Source organism: Schistocerca cancellata, chromosome 5, assembly GCF_023864275.1.
Source record: "Schistocerca cancellata isolate TAMUIC-IGC-003103 chromosome 5, iqSchCanc2.1, whole genome shotgun sequence".
NCBI classification, from domain to species: domain Eukaryota; kingdom Metazoa; phylum Arthropoda; class Insecta; order Orthoptera; family Acrididae; genus Schistocerca; species Schistocerca cancellata.
The window spans coordinates 809952457-809970052 of record NC_064630.1 but is presented as its reverse complement, the minus strand read 5'-3'; the positions used below and the strand labels follow the sequence as shown (position 1 = coordinate 809970052).

The window sequence follows — 17596 nt, the reverse complement described above, 5'->3', positions numbered from 1 at the left end:
CATTGGAAAGCCCTGATTCTGCACCTAAATGACAGTGCAGAGCAGACAAAACACTCTTCTGTAAGGAGGCTACATGTGGTAACTTCAACCAGGAAAGTCATAAGATCGCCTTACAGGGAGCAAATTTTACATAAAGGAATGCTCTGCAGTTGAACATTACACCAGCAAAAAGTGCTGACAGGTTCAAAACGGGAGCACATTCGGCCACTTGTACGGGGGATTCATTTCTATTATAAAACCACTGCCTTCCATTCAGTCATTCTCATAGTTAGGTCACTCCATCGGCATAACTTATACTGATGGAAGGTTGGCTCTGCTAGTTGCGGGACGCTCTGGTGACTACAAAGTGTCTACGGTCTCACAAGTGCCACCTTGGTGGAAACTTCAACTCCGCCAGCTGCACTCCTACTGGTCACAGTGGTGTCTGTCTGAAGATGAGGGTCAGACCGATCTTCTGTGGATCAAGAACCAACGTGCCTTCTGTGGATCAAGAACCAACGTGCCTGTCTGCAAGTTATTCAGCTTGGGAACAGGGCACCTGTGCTGCCACACCTGGCAGTATAAATTCTGCTCTACCAATTGCGTGGTGGGACCACCTGCCAGGCTGTCCTACACACCATCTCAACAATGCACATTTATGGGGCTTGAGTGTAAGTGCAGCTTCACTCCTGAAGAGTGCTGAAGCTCTGACAGCCGTCCAGGCTGATGGACCCTCCTAAGACGGGGCCGTAGCACTGGCCTCAGACAACGCCTGCGCCCACAGATTACTCACCAGGGGCTTGTATCACACCCTGCACTTTTGTGCGGCATGGGTTCAGCATGGCTGCTGCTGGACAGCGCTGGAAAAAAAGATGGAGTTTTTGTACAGCTCTCGTTAATAAATGGTTAACTGAATGTCTCATTGGCACCCCAGTGCTCCAGAGGGTCACTCACCCTCACCTTTTACTCTGCCTCCTGTTAACAATGGGACCCCAGACCGGGTTGTTACACTACATTCTTCCTGAAATCTGAATTTCCTGTATATCTTGCATACCAGGTGGAACACTTTTGTTACAGATGGGGCTCTCCCAAGGATTTCAAAAGTTGTGAAGGAATGTCATCAAACTCGGGGGCTTTGTTTTACCTTAGGTCTTTCAGTGAACTGTCAAATTATTCTCACAGTTTCGTATCTCCCATCTCATCTACTTCCTCTTCACTTTCTGTAATATTACTTCCAAGTTTATTTCTCTTGTATAGTCTTTCTATACATTCCTTCCATCTATCCCTCCTTGTCCTGTACAGGTTTTCCATCTGAGCTCTTTATGTTTATACAGCTGCTTCTCTTTTCTCATGAGGTCTCTCTTAACATCCCCCTAGCTAAGCATGCATCTACAACCTTGCATGTGTCCACTAGCCCAGCCTTTGTTAACCATTTCACATTTTCTGTCAATCTTGTTTTTTAACCATCTGTACTCCTTTCCTGCATTTTTTATCTTGTCCATATACCCTTTTACTGTGCATTTAGTCTGCGTGGTCATCTGCCATGTGTGTGTAATTTTCAACTGGTGCGTTTATATGAGTGTAGCAGTCTATCATTATTACTGAGAAAAATTAAGATGCAAAATCCAGTATTATAATGTTAAACCTTATTTTTAATCTCCATAGAAAAATACTTTTTTCAAAAAGGTACTTTACTAGAAGAAAAAAATGCATATGTTATTACATTAGTTAAACTTCAAAATGTGGCATCTTTCAAAATTAAAATTCAAACATATAATGATGCACTACATTTTATACAAATGCATCTATAGTCACTCCATTTGTCATGTTTTGCACATACCTTCTCTGGACAGCCTTCTTTGATGTTCCTGGGATTTGTGACACTTGGGTTTGGCATAAAACTATATATGACGGTAGTATCTGTTCCCGAAAGAACAGTTACCGTGGATGACCATGCAGCTTTGCTAGAAATGAAATGATAATTGAATGGACACCCTAGCTGCAAACAGGCGTTGATGTACTTCGTCGGGGACATGTTGAAAATGTGTGCCCCGACCGGGACTCGAACCCGGGATCTCCTGCTTACATAGCAGACGCTCTATCCATCTGAACCACCGCGGGCACAGAGGATAGTGCGTCTGCATGGACTTATCCCTTGCACACTCCCCGTGAGATCCACATTCCCAACATGTCCACACCACTACATTCGTAGTGCGCCTAATAGATGTTTGCCCATCATACTCATTACTTGTGGCAGATTAATCTACCAAGTCCCGTACGAGTTCGGGCAAAGCGTGTGTGAATGTAGTGGTGTGGACATGTTGGGGATGTGGATCTCACGGAGAGCGTGCAAGGGATAAGTCCCTGCAGACGCACTATCCTCTGTGCCCGCAGTTGTTCAGATGGATAGAGCGTCTGCCATGTAAGCAGGAGATCCCGGGTTCGAGTCCCGGTCGGGGCACACATTTTCAACATGTCCCCGACGAAGTACATCAACGCCTGTTTGCAGCTAGGGCGTCCATTCAATTATCATTTCATTTGGCATAAAAGATTATCACAATCAGATGATCTCCTTCCACGACAGCCCTCTGAGGCCAGTGGCGAATCTCTATGATCTCCTTGGTAAGTTTCTGCCAACAACCAGATATTGAAATATTTCTTCCCTTTCGAGGTTTATACAATGTATGTGCATTCAACAGACACACATCCACCAAATCATGCCATTTTGCCACTTTTCATACATAATCTATTGAACTTGTGTTCATGTCACTCCTGTTGACAGCCCCCATATTTTCAGTTGTAGCTCACAATGCTAGTTTATTTTTCTTTTGCTTCATTGGTGCTGCTGTCAATTTTATTGGTGGTTGTTATTTTACTTTTATGGAGAATTCGAAGCATCCTCACTTCCCATTTGTCCTGTCACATAAGTGCAAGAAGTTTGAGAGTTGACATAAACTCTGTCTCACTTGTTTTAAGTTGTTTTGATAAAGGAGGCATGTCTCCACTGTTTTTTGTTACAGTTCCACAAGCATTAGTCACTCTGCCATACAGAAAAGAAAGTAACACCAGGCCAGTGTACCAACTGTCAACATACAGTGTATGATATTAACCTAAGTAGTGTTTTACTAAAGTAACAACAATACTTCCAGGCATTCTAGCATTTACACCAAACTTATTTTCTTTTTTATGTCCTTTGCTGCACCTATACAAATAAGAAAAGAATACATCCAGTTTCACTATCACACAGCACAAAAGATTTTACACCAAATGTGTAATGTACTGTTTGAGGAAGACACAACCTTTGTAGAGAACTAAACTTTCGTCAGTGCACAATTTTTTTATTTTTTATTTTTTTAAGGTATGGAATGCATCTGGAAATGATTTTCTTAGATGATCCACAATCTGCCTAATTTTCCAGATTTTGTCATCTCCAGAGTTCTCATTGTCATCAAAACAAAGCGTATCATTGTTAGTAACAGAAAATTGACAGTAAGGCCAATATTTGCATGAACACTGGAGTAGACAGTAATGGATCATTGCCCCTGTAACTGTTTACTTCATTTTTTTCCACTTTAGGTAGGAAACAATAAATTTCATCACTGTTCATGTGTTTCCAACGCTAAAGTTCTAAATTTTCACTGGAGTCGTCGCAAAGGTACTCATAATATAAATTACATCACTCAGTTACATAGTTTACAATTTTTTGGCTAAAAACTGGAAGTGGTCACATACAGTAGATGAAGTGTCTAAACTGGCATTTTGCAACCAGACTGACTGTTCTGGAGATTGTACACTTTGGGTTTCAAATCAGTCTTTCCATCTAATTTTTATTTATTTTTTTGCTAGAAGATTTGCCAGGCATATGCTCAGACTCTTTGGAATTGGAGGAAGAAGCAATGTTTCCTCAAACTTGCCTCAGCCTTTGCCTTTGTACCAGCTCCAGCTAAAGCTGTTGAAAATTAACTTCTTGTTCTCATTCATTCCACACATAAATAAGAAGTGAGATGCAATTCACCTTCTTATATTATCTTGAAAATTACAGCTCAATGTGTGATAAATGAGGACAGCTACCAATTGGTATTTAAATAACAAATCTGACACTCAACTTGAAATCGACAAGAACCATACATATACTATCTTTAATATTTTGTGTTCTTCAATTTCATGGAGCTCTTTCATCCACACCTCCTGCTCCGTAGAGCTCCTATCTCCAGTTTAGTAGGTAGGGTTATCTGACTGCTATCCACTTCTGTACAGTCACCTGATCGCTAGCTCTAGTATCAGCACCTATGATTTAAATTAAGTGCATCACATAGCTTTTTTACTATTATTTTGAGTATTCCAGTTCTTCCTCATTCTGTTTTTCTTTTTCCTATCTCTACATCCCATACCAGACTTCTAGATACTTCCAATTTTCTCTGGACAGTTCACTTGCTTGACTGATCTTCCTATTGCTCCTCTCCTCCACAACACTTTTCCTTCTACATGTTAGCTTGTCACTTTTATCTTTGGGTTATTCTGATACGTGGCCCCTTTATTACTCCCCTCAAAAAAGTGACAACAGTAACTCCTAGGAAAAACTATTTTTGCTGTGAATAAAATTAATTAAATCGCACTTCAACTGCTTGTGTTATACATAATCTTCATTTTAGTATAACTTTCTTGATTCAAAATAACACATTCCATAGGTCACATCATTGTTGTTTCAACCGTTCTCCCAGATATTCAGCCACTTGGCAATAATTTATTTCTCGTTTCTTTTGAAACTTTTGGTTAAACTTGCAATTTTCATTACCTGTATCTTTCTGATATAGACTATACTTTTCGTTATTTATAGTATCTAGATTTTCCACAAATGAAAATTCTCATACAGTAGCCCAACGCCGGTACAAAATTTCTTTATGTACATAATATGGTAGCCATCCCACTAATACTTAAATAGCTAAATGAACTTCATCCACTGGGTTGTCTAAATATTTAGATCATGTTAAATGCCACTCAATATATTTTTAAAACTTCCCAAGAACTATCATAGTGCTTTGGACCGAGTAATTCTAAAGTTAATTTTTTCTTGTATTGTTTGTGACCAGTGTTTGCATCTGAATTTCTCTTGAAAATCCTTCCATGAAGTAAATTCTTCTGAGTGAGAATCTGCCCACTCAGTAGCATCCCCTACTAGATAACTTAATGTAAAATCTTTTTTCTGAGAATCCTATCCTTTTAGAGGTAAAGATCCTGAAAAAACTCTTAAGAAGTATGTTGGGTGTACATCTCCATCAGATTTAAACTTTGTGAAATGCTTGTAGAGGTTCACATGCTATTGATAATTCTAGCTCTTCTAATGAATTATTTGTATCTAAAGATTTCCCTCTAAACAGACTTTCTGTGATTTCTTGTCTCATTTTAGCAAACTCATCCCACAATCCTTTAAATTCATTATTTGGATGAGTTACTTCATCCCCGAAAAGCTGCACATTATTTAAAGTTTGTGCACACTCTTCAAATTTTTGATCTGAGGCCAGGACTTTTTCCTCCAAAACTATGTAACATGTGAAGAAACTGAATATCCATTCTTCCTCCTTTTCTCTAAAAGTTCAATACGATTTTGTGCATTTGAGATCTGATCCTTAATAACTTTACAATCATTGACCACCAGTGGGAGATAACTTCATACGATTCATTTGCAGCACATCCACCAAGGTGCCACCCACTCCGAATGGGTGCTGTCTCCAGGAGCACCACCCAGCCTCAGCAAAGGCTACTTGGCCAACAATCCATTGCTTTGAGTCCCCATGCTCCAGTCACAATGAGCATATACGCCTTCACATACTTTCAGAGTTTTCAGCTCAATAGGGCTATTCCTGTGTGGTCAGCGGGTCTATGCAGGTATTTGACAACTCCCTTCACAACGTGATTGCTACTGTGCTGGGTTTTGGGCATATTACTGTATTAAAGGGAAGGGTGCATAGATGAGAAGGCAAGAAGGTGGAGCACACATCACATTTGGTGACCTTCCCTGCACACTCAACACTTCTGGAGAATTTTGAAAATCTGTGGCAGTTCAAACCCAAATAATGTATTTATTTAATGAAAAGTTGTAGAAAATGCCAGAAGTTGAAACTTTAGTCCCAAATCATAAGCCAGGTTCTAACAGGGTCTGCACCAAGTATACCATACGATAGAAGAGCAGAGGGGAAACAGGATGAATTAAAGTAAAAGCTTGCAGTACAAAAAGGAAGTTACGCTGCAATGGCTGGGGCTCTGTGGTAGCCAAGCATGTGCTCATGGAGTGGTGAGGCCCTTGCTGGGGCCAAAAAAGAAACTACTACTAAATGACCAAGTACATATGTCAAATATCCCACTAGGTGATAACATATCCATTCCCCCATTAAATAAATAAAAAATGTGTGCGCACCCACCCACACAAATATGCAGATGAATAAATATAAATAAATGAGCCTGGGTAAGGCTAACATGCATCAAGAGCAGGAAGGTAGCACTAGGGGAGAATACTAGAGTGCAAATTCCCACACTTCAGAGTTCAGGGAAACGAGTTCTGCACCACACGACAAAAATGGCTCAAGCTGTAAGGCTTGACAATTTAAGAGTAATCAATATGGCCAGCTTATTTGTGGGCGTTCATACATTCTGCAAGTTTATTGAAGGACTGACACTGGAATCTGTAGATTTCAAAATATTCCGCTGTACTAATATTATCACTTAAAGCAGGTATGTGCACTTACATATTTGAACTGAAGTTGTTGGCATCTAAGAAAATTTGAATTGGGTTATTCCACATGAGGAGTGTGTAATATGGCTCGAGACCCTGCGTATTAAAAGTTTGGAATAACTGTATTCAAAGTGCCAAATGCAGAAGAATGCAAGATATTCCCTGCTGCGCTGAAGTATTTTCAATCCAGTATACACAGCGAACTGGACCTGCATCATATGAAATACACTACATGTTTGCATGGTTCTGTACAACACTGTGACTGTGCTTGTGAGTAACAGCACTTAGTACATTGTTAGGAAACTTAGTCACTGTTGGCAGCTACTGATTCACAGGCAGCATGGTGCAAATAATGTCAGATGCAGGTCGCCTGTCAAATGCCGGACAAAAAAAGTGAAATTAGTCCTCCTCAATACTTCGATGTGGCATGCAAATTCATTAGAAGCAAAACTTGCTCTATTTGTTAAAAATACTCAGTTTAACAACTTGTTATAAGTTTTATTATATTTGGGATTATTTCCAAAATGTTTTAAGCGGTTTTCATTTGCCAAAAATGAAACTAACCACTGCTATAAATTTTATGTAACTCCTTAACAGAATATTAAAAAAATTTATACCACAATGATTGTCATGAAAGAAAACACCAGTCAGCTCTTCAAGCTTTTAAGTTCTCTTTAGGAGTCCTTCCTACAACCTTCCATTAACAACATCTAAAACATGAAAACATTTCGTATGGGAATCATATGAAAGATAATATTCTCAAGCATTTCAACAAACTTCAAATATCAGCAAAAAACAAAGCAAATAACAAACCTGATAAATGTTTTAACTGGTATTTGCACTGAACACACATAGGTGCTAACTGTTTTATGGACACCAACAAACAACGTCTACTAGTCTCTCATTTCACTATAATACTGTTATGGACAGGAGGCAAGAATGCAATGGTTTATATCTGAAGAACAAAAACATTAAAATTTTGCATTAATGAAATTTGTTACTTTTTAAATGTAAGTTGTTGAAAAATGGTAGTTGGTGAAGAAGTTGCATTTGTAATTTTTTGCTCAATTTCCAAACATTCTCCTACATCCAAGTGCCAGAGTTTTATCACACTGCACTTCACTGACACGGAATATATTATTTTCATGTTTTGTAAGTCCACACAATGTGAATTTATAAAACATGAAAATGATAGCATGCTCTGTATCAGTGGAGTGCAGTGTGACTCTTGGATACAGAAGAAAATTTAAAAATTAGATGGAAAAAAAAAAAAAAAAAAGACTATTGAAGATGTTCAAAATAAAGTGAAATGCGTCTGGCCCAAATGAGATTTAATAGTCACAAAGGTGGAATACATTCCATATTTATTGATTGTGTTTTTTTGGAAAGTGGATAAAAAACCAGCATAAAAAAAAGTCTCATTGCCCATATCCACCTGATTTATGACCTAAACAACCATTCGAATTGACCATATTATATACTGACCTTATAACCTTCACATTACACAATCTGCTTCAGTCCTGACATTAAATAAATTTATTTCATAACACGCAGCACCGACAGGTGTTGGTACTGCTACTGTAGTAACAAGGCTACACAATGAAATACAACAAATCAGTCTGCATTAAGTAAAGGAGGACTAAAAAAAATAAAAAATGCAAAACTTGTAATAGCAGTCCAGTCAATTTATAACATGTGTTAAAAATACAAACTTAAAGAAAACTTTCAAATTAAACAGTTATCAAATAATGGACATCGAAAGCATGATACAACACTGCGTTTTCCACCCTACAGCATCAGTCTGTTTCTATTTTAACTACCATTAATATTTGTTTAAACAAAAGCTCTGTATACAAATACTTGAGAAACTCTAACAAGATAAAACATTAACTGCAAAAAACATTTAGCTAACTCATTTATCTATGTCTCCAAAATTAAACAAACTCACATCAAATATGGGTGACAGGCCACACTTTATAAACATTCCTGGGAACCAGCTGTATTTGAATTACAGAAAGATCTAATCTGGCACTTGAGAGTAACTTCTGAAATTAGTTTTTCAGGAATGTCATGTCAGAAAGAAGCCTGTTACTCTAAACTTAATTCTTCTTCATTGTGTGTGTGTGCTGAAGAAGGGAAATTGGTATTCAAACCATCAACAATACACAATGAATAATAATAACAAATACTAAAACAACCACATGCCATATTAGTACATTAGATAATAAGAAATTATCTTACAATATATCAGATATGTTCCTACATAAGACATAGTTCACCAAATTTCAAAACATACTTCTGAATAAGTCTTAAATGCACCAATTTATACATTGATCTTTGAATCACTGCAATATAAAGGATATCTTCCTAAACATTACCCCCAACCTTACAGCCATGTCTTTCCTGTACAAGGCATCATGACTATTTCAACATATTATGGTTTTCTTAAATACAGAGCAATTGTGATTATGCACGTAATGAGATTACTTGCAGTAAAAAATAAAACAATTCCCTTAAATTGTTATCTAAGAAACAACTTGATCAATATATTATAGACAGTGAAATAAGTAGTTTAATTTTTTTTCTGTTACATGTGCTGAAAACAAAATTTGGAAGAAACCAACTATCTGAACATACTAAAGTACGTTGAGAAATTGCAATCTTTCCCCATCCCTTCCTCTTAAAACTGAAGACACAAAGCTGTCAGGAATATTCTAGAAATAGATTCCCACCAGCAGGACAAACTTGTCAATCGATACACACACATGCAGTACAGTTGTGCCCCCAAGGACGAAACTACTTTTTCGTCCCAGGGGGCAGTAACGGTTGGCCCTTGTCCTTTCCTCGGAGTTTTATTCCTGAAAGATAAACAGACACTATATCAGTACAAGATTTCCAGCAACTTCTATTGCTACTTTGCATTAGGTAAACTTTAACAGCAAATTTCAGCTCTCTCATGGATTAACTGTAGTAAGAGCTTCCTATCTAACATTTATTGCTTAAACTGTATGTCAAAAAATATGATACTATTACTTTTATTACAATCTTTCATGAAACAGTATGTGAGATACAGTCATCTTACACTTTTTAGAGTTACAGTGGATATGTGAAAAAAAGGAAACAAGATTCAACATTTCACCAGCTGAATGATGGTGAAGAATTACGGCAGTCAACAGCACCCTTTGCATAGTATGAATACATGAGAAACAAAAAACAAGAGGGATAGTGTACAGGTGGGGGGGGGGGGGGGGGGGAGAAAATGCTGTCTGGCAGATTGAGAAGGAACTAGGAGGAGGGAGGTCAAAGCTGCCTGGCACAGCACTGGGAGGCTGTGCAACGGGAGGGGAGGGTGAAATGAGGATCAGAAAAGAATAGAAGCAGAGAAGGGATAAAAACTGGTGGGTGCCTTGTCCTAGAGCAGCATACAATGAGGGTGATGGGACGTCGATTGGGAGTAGGTGATATACTATAGGGGATTAAAACTATTAGGTGGAGGGTGTGGGGACAGTGGATTACTGTAGGTTGAGCCTGGGATTTTTTTCAGGAGCGGAAAATGTGTTGTAAGGGTAACTCCCATCTGGACAGTTCAGAAAAGCTGGTGGTGTAAGACAGGATCCAGATTGCAGTCAACCACAATATGTACAGCTGCATAGTTTACCACAGGGTGGTCCACTTTGTTCTTGGCCAGTCTGGCAATGGCATTCATTCTGGGGGACAGCTGGTTGATAGTCATGCCTATATAAAAGGCTGTGCAATTTCACTGATGGTCCGGTCTCTGGTGTGGTAGGATAAGTCTGCAATAGGACTGGAACAGAAAGTGTTGGGTGAGTGAGTTTGGAAGATCTTCCACCTGGGTCTCCAACAGTAATAAAAATCCCTGTGGCAAAGGGATAGGATTGAGTTAGTTGGTTGGTTGGTTTGTAGTGAAAGGGACTAAACTGCAAGGTCATCAGCCCCTTCATCCGTTACATGGCAAACCAGAAGTAGTCAACAAAGGAAAGAGGCAAAAGGCAAATGCTGGAAAGCTTGAATGTAACTAAAAACATAAAAACCATGATAAAAGTCCAGGAAACAGACAGCACACACAAGTCGATAAAAGATCAGTGACCACATGGCATTAGAATCAAGAAATGAAAAAGAATAAAGAGAATAAAAAGGTGGGAAGGTTAGAGGCCAGGCAAGGGCCACCAAGGGGCCCTGGGGGAGGGGGGATCCAAAGAAGGACACCCCGTCAACTCCATGACAGTCAATGACACCAAGAACCCCTACCTTACAGGGATGAATAGAAACCACCTTTGCAGGTAAAATGGTAGCCCCAGGTCGGCCTACTTGTCGTTGTCTGCTAGCACCAAAGGGAGCGAATCAGGAAGATTATAATGCCGCCTCAAAGTAGCCGAATCAGGGCAGTCTGCAAGTAAGTGGGGCACTGTCAGGCAGGCTCTGCATCGGCAGTGAGAAGGATCCTCACATCTGAGAATGTGACCATGGGTCGGCCAAGAGTGGCAAATCCAGTCTACAGAGGACAGTGTATTCCCTGCGAGAAGCATGCAAAGAAGACTGCCATGTGGTAGTGACTTCCTTAATTGTTCTGTTTGTTTGGGGCGATCAGGTCAAACCATTCTGGGTTCCAAGCTTCCAGCAATCAATGGCGTATAAACAGCCGAAAGTCCGGTTCTGGGACCCCAATTTCCAGAATCCGCATCCTGCTGGCCGGCTCGTTCATTTCCCCAAATCCCAACATGACCAAGCCTCGAAATGAAAATGACTGGCTGCCCAGCTTGATGGAAGTCAGAGACAAGATCCTGGATAGCCATAACCAGTGGGTTAGGAGAGTAGCACTGGTCTATAGCCTGAGGGCTGCCAAGGGAGTCACTACAGATTATGATACTCTTTGTCGGTGCACGAACAAACATGGATAAGTGCTAATTTAATAGCCATCAATTCAGCTGTGAAGACAATGCAGCCGTTTGGCAGAGAGTGGAGTTCACTGCTCTGTGCATGTGTGTATACAAAGCCTGTTCGGCCCTCGACCATTGAGCTGTCAGTGAATACGCTTCCGAACCCAGATACATCTGGAGGGCAGCCAGAACAAGCAGCGAAAAATTGTGGGGAATCTTTTGGATGATAAGAGAATTCAAGGCAAATCCGAGGTCGGGGCACAAGTCATGGGGACAGATGCAATGTCTCCCTGACCAGAGGTGACAGTGGAGGAAGTTACAGTTCCGAACAGAGACACTGGAGGCATACAGCAACTGTAAACCCAATTCTGGGTCACTGCTGTGGGAGGTGGTGCTCCCTTCCATAGAAAAGGACCAGGATTCTTGCTTTCATCATTTTATAAGGTAACAAACATGGGACGGAGCCGTTAAAGGCAATAAGGTGCACTGGTGATGGTGTTGGAGGGGGGGGCTTGTAGAGCTCACCTACAATCTCTAATGGCTGCAGTGATCTCTGGGGTCCACCTGGTCTTCCAATGGGGGGACAGTGAGGAAGAGGGGATGGGTTGGTTGGCTGCCAGAACTGCTGCCATTGTATGCTGAATAACTGAATCCATACTGCCTTGTGACAGGGAGCTAAGGATGATAGCAGAGATGAACCCATCCCAGTCAGCATTACGGAGAACCCATCTGGGAGGCCACCTAGGGGAGTAATGCTGAGGGAGGGACAGCAAGATTGGCAAGAGGGCACTACAATAGAGGTCATCTTGGACACTCAGTGGACAGGTGAGAGAAGACCATGACTGCAAAAGGAGAGCTCAATGTTTGAATAAGTTTCACGTGCCACACTGAAAGTGTGGAGACACCACAGTTCAAGAGGCAAAGATCCAGTTGTGCCAGTAAAGTTTCGATGTCTTCATCATGGCCAGTGATCACTGTTCCACCCCACAGAGGGTTATTGGCACTGAAGGCACCCACAACTAGGAAAGGTGGCAGGAGCTTAAAAAGTAATGCAGACAGTATATCCTGGGACACATCATCATCATCATCATCATCATCATCATCATCATCATCATCATCATCATCATGGAAATGAACATTACAGATCCTGATATGCCTGTCCCCAGACAGACACAGCCTCCAATGGAGTATCATGAGAGGCAAGATCAATGAATACAGAGTTCAGCACAAAGGTACGAACTCCACCCAGTACCCTCTCAGTTTTTACAATTTTTAAAATCACTTCAGTAGCCACGAAGGGCACGGGTCTGAGTTGCTGGAAGGCATGTATCCTGGATGGCAGCATAGAATGCAGGGCAAGTGCTTAAAAGCTGCCATAGCCCATCTAGGTGGTGGAAAAATCTGGTATAGTTCCACCGGAGGATAAGAGCATCTGAATACTATTGGGGTATTAAGCGACTGGAGGGGTGCAGGTTATGACCCAGGGTATGTACTGCCACCAGCTGAGATGTCAGGGGATCTGCTGACATAGGTTCTCTGGAACATTGCCTGGGAGATCTGGTGTCTCAGTGGCCACCAGAATCTCCATCTTGGGCACAGAAGTAGTAAATGCAGAGACCAGTGGTGTGGGGGGCCACCGAAGTTTCCTTCATCTTCGAGGACTTTTGTTTGTCCTCCTCCTCCTCCTCCTCCTCCTCCTCAGAAGATGAGGACTGAGGTTTTCCTGAACTGGTTTCAGGGACAGAGGAAGAATAAAAGTCCAACAGCCAGCAGGGACCATGAAAGGTAGAGCCCCAAGGGACCTCTTCCTAGTTAGAGAAGCTGGAGATGGTTTTGGCACCTCTGGCTGGAGGATGAGCACCGGTGTCCCAGGCAGTTGGGGAGCCAATGGTCCCGAAGCAGGTGCGATGGTAACACCAGAAGGACCTCCAGCCACCTGGGAGGCAGGCATCAGCAGGCAGCCCTTATGGTTCGCTGTAAGAGGCACAACACAGAAAGGCACTGTCGGCTGAAAGCGACGATGTTACAGCTTTTGCACAAGATTGCGTCAACTGTCTGGGATTTGGACACTTATACTTTATGGCCTCTTGACATGTAAGCTTGTTCAGGGTCTTACACTCTTGGATTTTCTGGTCACATTTAATAACGGAGCAATCTGGTGAGCAGGGAGTGTGGAGCTCTCCACAGTTTACAAAGATTTGAGGGGGGGGGGACAAGGAACGTTCACGTGCAACAGACATCCGTAATCCCTGCAGACATGGGAAGCAGTGCAACGGGAAGACACATGTCCGAACTTCATACACCGGAAGCATCTAACAGGAGGAGGAACATAGGTTTTCACGTCACAATGTTAGACCCTGACTTTCTCAGGCAACACATCACCCCCAAAAGCCAAGATGAAGGTCCTGGTAGCAACTCTGTTTTCCCTTGCTCCCCTATGGTCACAACGGATGAAGCATACACCCCTTCACTCTAATTTGGCCTGCAGCTCATTGTCAGACTGCAGAAGAAGATCACAGTGAAAGATGATGCGCTGGACCATACTGAGACTCTTGTCTGGAGTGACAGTCATGGGAATGTCACCCAACTTTTCACAAGAGAGCAGCACCTGTGACTGGGCAGGAGATGACATTTTTATCAGGAGGGAGCCGCTCTCCGTCTTAGGGATGGCGGCAACTTCCCTATATTTGTTCTGAATGTTTTACACAAGAAGTAAAGGTTTTGTGGCCAATAGCTGTGTCCCCATCGATCCCCACACAGACCAGGTACTGGGGGAAGAATTTTGTTCCTTGTCGTTTAACCTCGAGTTCCTCCTACTGCACGGCATGGGAAGGGAATGCATTGGGATCAGACATAGTGGCATCATACGAGGCCTTTACACTGCTGGGGCCATATGAGCACCAGTGAGATAAAAGTTTATGTCTCTTCATGTGCGAACTATCTGCCATGGTTCCACCCACTCTGAACAGGGGCTCTCCCGATGGTTGCCACCCAGCCACAGCTGGAGCTACCTGGCCAGTAACCTGCTGCCAGGAGTCCCCATACCCTAGTCATGACGGGCACATACACTATGTGATCAAAAGTATCTGAACACCCCCAAAAATTACTATTACTATTATTAGGTGCATTGTGCTGCCACCTACTGCCAGATACTCCATATCAGCGACCTCAGTAGTCAGAGTGTCATTAGAAGTGGGAGAGAGCAGAATAGGGCGCTCCAAGGAACTCGCGCACTTCGAACATGGTCAGGTGATTGGGTGTCACTTCGTGTCATACATCTGTTCACGAGATTTCCACACTTGTAAACATCCCAAGCTCCACTGTTTCCAATGTGATAGTGAAGTGGAAACATGAAGGCACACGTACAGCACAAAAGCTTACAGGCCGACCTTGTCTATTGACTGACAGACCGCAGACAGTTTAAGAGGATCGTAATATGTAATAAGCAGGCTTCTATGCAGACCATCAAGCAGGTATCCCAAACTGCATCAGGATTCAGTGCAAGTACTATGACAGTTAGGCAGGAGGTGAGAAAACTTGGGTTTCATAGTCTAGCAGCTGCTCATAAGCCACACATCATGCTGGTAAATACCAAATGACGCCTCGCTTGGTGTAAGGAGTGTAAACACAGGACGACTGAACGGTGGAAAAAATCTTGTGTGAAGTGACAAATCATGGTACATAATGTGGCAATCCGATGACAGAGTGCGAGTATGGTGAATGCCCAGTGAACATCATCTGCCAGCTTGTGTAGTGCCAATAGTAAAATTCGTAGGCGGTGGTGTTATGGTGTGATCGTGTTTTTCATGGAGGGGGCTTGCACCCCTTGTTTTGCATGGAACTATTACAGCACAGGCCTACATTGATGTTTTAAGCACCTACTGCTGAAAAGCAATTCGGGGATGGCAATTGCATCTTTCAACACGATTGAACAACTGTTCATAATGCACAGCCTGTGGCAGAATGGTTACACAACAATAACATCCCCGTAACAGACTGGCCTGCACAGAGTCCTGATCTGAATCCTATAGAACACCTTTGGGATCTTTTGGAATGCCGACTTCGTGCCAGGCCTAACCAACCGACATCAATACCTGGGCTTCCATTCCCCAAGAAACCTTACAGCACCTGATTGAATATATGCCAGTGAGGGTGGAAGCAGTCATCAAGGCTAAGGGTAAGCCAACACCACATCGAATTCCAGCATTACCGATGGAGGGCACCATGAACTTTTAAGTAATTTTCAGCCAGGTGTCCGGATACTTTTGATCACGTAGTGTACTCCATGGCTTATATGGGGAGTGTGCAGTGCAGGAATTGACAGTGCCACCTCTGCTTGGTCAAGGGCCTACCATCTGGTGGGTACCTGACAACCCCCTCCCCTGCCAACAATGGGACAGCTAATGTGCTGTGTTTTGGATGTACTACAACAACAGGAAGGAAGGGTGCCGGGGTGGAAGGGCACAGTGGGTGACCTCCTCTGCACGATTCTCACTTCTGCAAGATATGGTAAAGGTGGCACATCAAACCCAATACTGGAGACCCCATAATCATTACTAGAAGGTGAAGATAGCACTGGCAGTGAAACTAGAAATCAAGACCAAACTCATGAACCAAGTCCGAGCAAGGTCTGCACTAAAAGGATCATACTACAAAGTGATAGGAGGAAATTGGGGTAAGCCAGAAGAGGAAAGAGAGATGAGAGTGGCACAGGAATGAACTAGGATGTTGTGGAGGTTGAGTGGATCTCTGAGAGGATGTCCCTCATTTCACAGAACGATTATAGATAATCAAAGCTCTGACAAAGGGGATGTGGTTCAGTTGTTCCAGTCTGGGGTGGTACTGGATGATGCAGTGGGCACACCTTTGTAGCTGGTCCTTGGAAGTGGTGGGAGGATTGGCAGGGAATGAGAATATGGCAGGGGAAATGTTTGTGGACAAAGTCTGGGCAACAGTGCTGGTCTGTGAAGGCCTTTTGTCAGGCCTTCAGCGAACTGAGCAAGGTAGTTCTTTTTATTACATATGTACTAACCCCAGATGGCTAGACTGTATGGGAGGTACTTTTTTGTGTGGAAGAGATGGCAGCTGTCGAAATGCGGGTACTCTTGGTGACTTTAATGTTGACAGTTGTGTGGATGGAGCCATCAGAGGAGATGGTCAGTGTTGAAGAAGATGGCATACAGCATTGAGGAAGACCAAGTGAAGCAGGTAGGAGAGAAGATGTTGAGGTTGTGAAGGAATGAGGTTGGGTGTCTTGGTCACAAGTCCAGATAATGTTCGCAGCAACATGAAGTCAATATTGATCATTTTTTTCGACATTTGGGGAACAGTGTGTAAGGAGTTTGTTCCACATGGTCAGACTGTGAACGGGCAATTTTACTGCGAGGTTTTGAGGCGACTGAGGGAAAATGTTCAGTGCAAGTGGGCAGAATTGTGGAAAAGAAAGACTGGTTGGTGCACTATGACGACACACCCAGGCATACCTCGCTGGTTGTGAAGGAATTCCTGGCCAGAAACAAGATAGCAATTGCCCTCACCATGCCTACTCACCAGATCTAGCCCTATGTGACTTCTATCTGCTCCCGAAGACAAAAATCACATTGAAAGGGTGACTGACTCAATTGAAGACATCCATGTGGAATCCAACAGGTCCTGAACACCCTTAACTCTGCAGATTTCTAGGAGTGCTTCCAAAAATGTGAACACTGGAATCGCTCCAGACATGACGAAGGTGACTATTCTGAAAGTGACAGGACATTATGATGTGAGTATAGTTTTCCGATTTTTACAATGAAATTCTCTGGTATTTTGGGTAAAACCTCATATGGTCTATCTCCTGGCACAAACCTGTTATTTTAAGATGACCTCCTGACGTTAACAAAACCAATTTGTCATTTGAACTATTTTTCTCCACAGTTTCCTGTTGACCAGTGACCAAGTAATCATCAAACGAATCCACACCAGGAAGTGGTCACTGGAATGCAAATTT

General features: G+C 42.3%; 1 protein-coding gene and 1 non-coding gene across 2 annotated transcripts in view; both read right to left on the bottom strand.

Annotated features, from left to right (window-relative positions):
* Positions 1 to 2026: 2026 nt before the first annotated feature.
* Positions 2027 to 2101, bottom strand: Trnat-ugu (transfer RNA threonine (anticodon UGU)). The gene has a single exon. It is a non-coding gene; the product is annotated as a tRNA-Thr (tRNA).
* Positions 2102 to 8373: 6272 nt separating this feature from the next.
* Positions 8374 to 17596, bottom strand: part of LOC126187813 (endothelial differentiation-related factor 1 homolog) — an 83266-nt gene continuing 74043 nt past the window's right edge. The window contains exon 5 of the mRNA XM_049929100.1: positions 8374 to 9567. Coding sequence (XP_049785057.1) covers positions 9506 to 9567 — 62 coding nt within the window. The 3' untranslated portion in view covers positions 8374 to 9505. The remainder of the gene's footprint in view (positions 9568 to 17596) is intronic.